At 44.8% G+C, this 3571-nt stretch overlaps 1 protein-coding gene across 1 annotated transcript in view; it reads left to right on the forward strand.

Annotated features, from left to right (window-relative positions):
• The window catches only part of LOC143032627 (uncharacterized), a 19906-nt gene extending 18383 nt beyond the window's left edge, over window positions 1–1523 (forward strand). The window contains exon 4 of the mRNA XM_076197503.1: window positions 1–1523. This exon is cut by the window's left edge and continues 1567 nt beyond it. Within this exon, the coding sequence (XP_076053618.1) occupies window positions 1–1523 (1523 nt within the window).
• The last annotated feature ends 2048 nt before the right edge of the window (window positions 1524–3571 follow it).

Below are 3571 nucleotides of genomic sequence, written 5' to 3' on the forward strand. Positions count from 1 at the left end.
ATTATGCTGCCCCAGTTTCTGTCCCGGCTGTTCCTGCTCCAGCTGCCCCAGCTCCTACTCCAGCCATTTCTACTGAAACATACACTGGACCCAAGGCATCTGGAATCATCGTAGACTCTGGATACACCAAGGAAGTCCATGAGGCCCGCGAGGAATTCCAGGATGCCTTTGACAGCGCTGCCGCTCTTGCAGCTGCCGCTCCTGACGTGCACATCTACACTGCAGCACCTGCACCTGTTATCCATCACGCTGGAGCCGTCGTCGTGACCCACGCACCGGCAGCCCCTACCCCTGCCCTTGCCCCTGCCCTCGCTCCCGTTGCCCCCGCTGTTCCTTACACTGGACCGCTGGCTTCAGGAGAAATCACCGCCTCTGGATTCACTAAAGAAGTTGAGGCTGCTCGGCAAGAGTTCTTGGCTGCCTACAGAGAAGCTGCTGCACGTGTCCCTAAGCCGGACACTACCCAGTACGCTGCACCAGCTGCCCCAGCTGCGCCAGCCGCAAAAGCCACCCCAGCTGCCTCAGCACCCGCTGCCCCAGCTGAACCCAAATACACTGGACCCTTTGCCTCCGGAGTCATCGCTGAGTCCGGATATACCATCGAAGTTGACCAGGCCCGCAAGGAGTTCATGGAAGCTTACGAAGCCGCCGCTGATCTTGCTGCCAAGACACCCGATTATAACGTCATCACTTCTAGCATCTCGATCAAGGCTTCAGCACTGGAAGGCGCTCCCAAGCCCGAGCAACCTGCCGCTGATGTGGCCACGGCCACTGCCGAGTTCATGGCCGCCTGGAACGCTGCCGCTTCCCGTGTCGCCACCATTGAGTCAACACTGGTCAAGTCAAAACCCGCCACCAAGGCCACCATCGTCCTTCCCACTCGCGAAGAAGCACTCGAAGCTCTCAGAAAGGCCAACGAGGAGTTCATGGCCGCTTGGAATGCCGCTGCCCAGAGGACCGAAAGCGTCAAGCAGGCCATCCAATACGTCTCCCCAGTGGCCGTCGAACCTACTGACGAGGTCCAGAGGGCCACAGCTGAGTTCATGGCTTCCTGGCAGGCCGCCGCTCGTAGGGTGCCCAAGATAGAGCAAGCTATGGTCAAGGCCACTACTTGCGCCACTGGTGCGCCCGAGCATGTCGAAGCCACGGCTGAGGTCCAGAAGGCCACTGCCGAGTTCATGGCTGCTTGGAACGCCGCCGCCGCCCGAGTTCCCAAGATCGAGACCACTATGTACGCCATGGCCCAACCCACAGCTGTCTCTGCCGGAGGAGACTCTCAGTTCGTCTCCCTCTTCAAGACTGCTGAGCAAAAGGCAGTACAACCCACCACCACCGCCGCTTTCATCCCCTTCCCAGTCAATGTTGGTTTTGCCAACCACGTTGGCACCTACATTGCCTATGCTGGCACCACCGCCGCCGTTCCTGAGACGGTGGCCACTCTCAAGACCTTCCCACTCAACCAACGTCTCTTCGCTCCTGTCCAGGGGCTTCCCGTCTTCCACAACTGCAAATGCGATAACTAAAACCCATTTCGATTTATTTTGGATTAAGGACCTCTGCATCACATGGGACCTGAGAATCTAGGGAATGAAACGTGAATCTAGTATGTCGGTAAGAAGAAAATGTGATATAAGCTCATTATATAAATATGTATTTAAGTGAAGCAAATAAACTCAATGAGTTTACTACGGCTTTTATTCATTTAAATGGCTAAGAGATACTACCTTAAATCATCCCTACAAACCTGTAGGAAATCTCTGATGTTATTCCGCCAAAATATTTTGTTCTGAATGTCTCTACATGAGCAGATAAAGGTACTTTAATTGGGCATAAAAAGGAAATGAAAATGACCTTATGTGCCTTTTTTTAATACCGTTCTGCAAATAAAGCAAATACAATATTTACTTTCCCTTCACACCGTACACGTTCATAAACATTTTCTTTTATCTCTTATAGATGCTAGATATCTTCGTAAATAAAAATGTCTCAATATATGCACAATGACGCACACAAGCACACACACACACACACACACACACACACACACACACACACACACACACACACACACACACACACACACACACACACACACACACACACACATTCACACACACACACACACACACACACACACACAAACACACACATCCACATCCACACACACACACATACACACACACATACACACACACACACACAAACACACACACACACACACACACACACACAAACACACACACACAAATACACACACACACAGAGACGCACAAGCACACACAGTTAAAATTGAAGAAGAGTATGTTAAAAGATGGAGACACAAAGATATAGTACGAAAACATCAAAGAAATTATTCAAGTACAGAAAGAGTGGGTAAAGGTAAAGAAGCAGAGAAATAGAAAATTAATGAAATGAAGAAACAATGATTAATACAGAAGGGAAAGGTATGGTGAAAATGATAAGAGGTGTTACAAACAAGAATATATATTATAAGAATGTGTATACAAACTGTATATTCACATACATACATACATACATACATACATATATACATATATATATATATATATATATATATATACATATATATATATATATATATTAGTGAACTTAGGGAGCAGGTTTTCATTAATACATTTTCTATTAAAAATCACTGCATACTCTGCGTTGGTGATCTTCTTCTTAAGACTTTCTATTTTCCTGAGTATTTTCTTCTCTGAAGCAGGGAGAGAAAATATCACATTTCCGAACGAGTCCATGTTTGGAAATAAAAACCAACATTTAACGACGTTTCGCCAGTTAGATGGCGTTAGTATGGGAAGTCCTCTAGGAGTTTTATTTGCACACGCTTATATGTGCCATATCAAAAACCACGTCCTCGATACTTTAAACGTTAAACCTAGATTGTATCTAAGATATATAGATGACATTTTTGTAGATGTAGAAGGAGAAAAATACCTTGATGACATAAAAAACAAAATGGAAGAACATTCGTGTCTACGCTTTACGATGGAAAGGAGCGTCAATAATAAAATTCCCTTTCTAGACGTTTGGGTAGATGGTACAAAAAGCGTTTTCACCACAACTGTCTATAGAAAACCAACTAATTCTGGAAGATGTCTAAACGGTTCTAGTGAATGTCCCTCCAAATATAAGATGAGCGTAATACGTGCCTATGTCACAAGAGCCTTTAAAATTTGTTCCAGTTGGCAACTACTACACCAAGAACTTGTTAGAGTCAAGCAAATTTTAACAAACAATGGCTTTGCAATGAGGGACATCGAAAAGGAAATTAAAAATAATATGGAGAAAGCCAACACCAAGAATAAAGAGTTAGAGAGTAAGAGAAATAATATAAACATTTATTATCAGAATACGATGTCATCAGCGTACAAAAAAGATGAAAAAGCTTTAAAAGACATTATCCATAAAAATTGTAAGCCTAGAAAAGAAGAGGACAAAATAAACCTTATAATCTTTTACCGTAACCCTAGAACATCATCGCTGGTGATGAAAAACAATATGACAGCTACCACGGATAAGCTCAAGAAAAATAATGTGGTATATTAAT

The sequence above is a fragment of the Oratosquilla oratoria genome, chromosome 14 (genome assembly GCF_046742065.1).
Source record: "Oratosquilla oratoria isolate Oo_2021 chromosome 14, ASM4674206v1, whole genome shotgun sequence".
Classification (NCBI taxonomy): Eukaryota; Metazoa; Arthropoda; class Malacostraca; order Stomatopoda; family Squillidae; genus Oratosquilla; species Oratosquilla oratoria.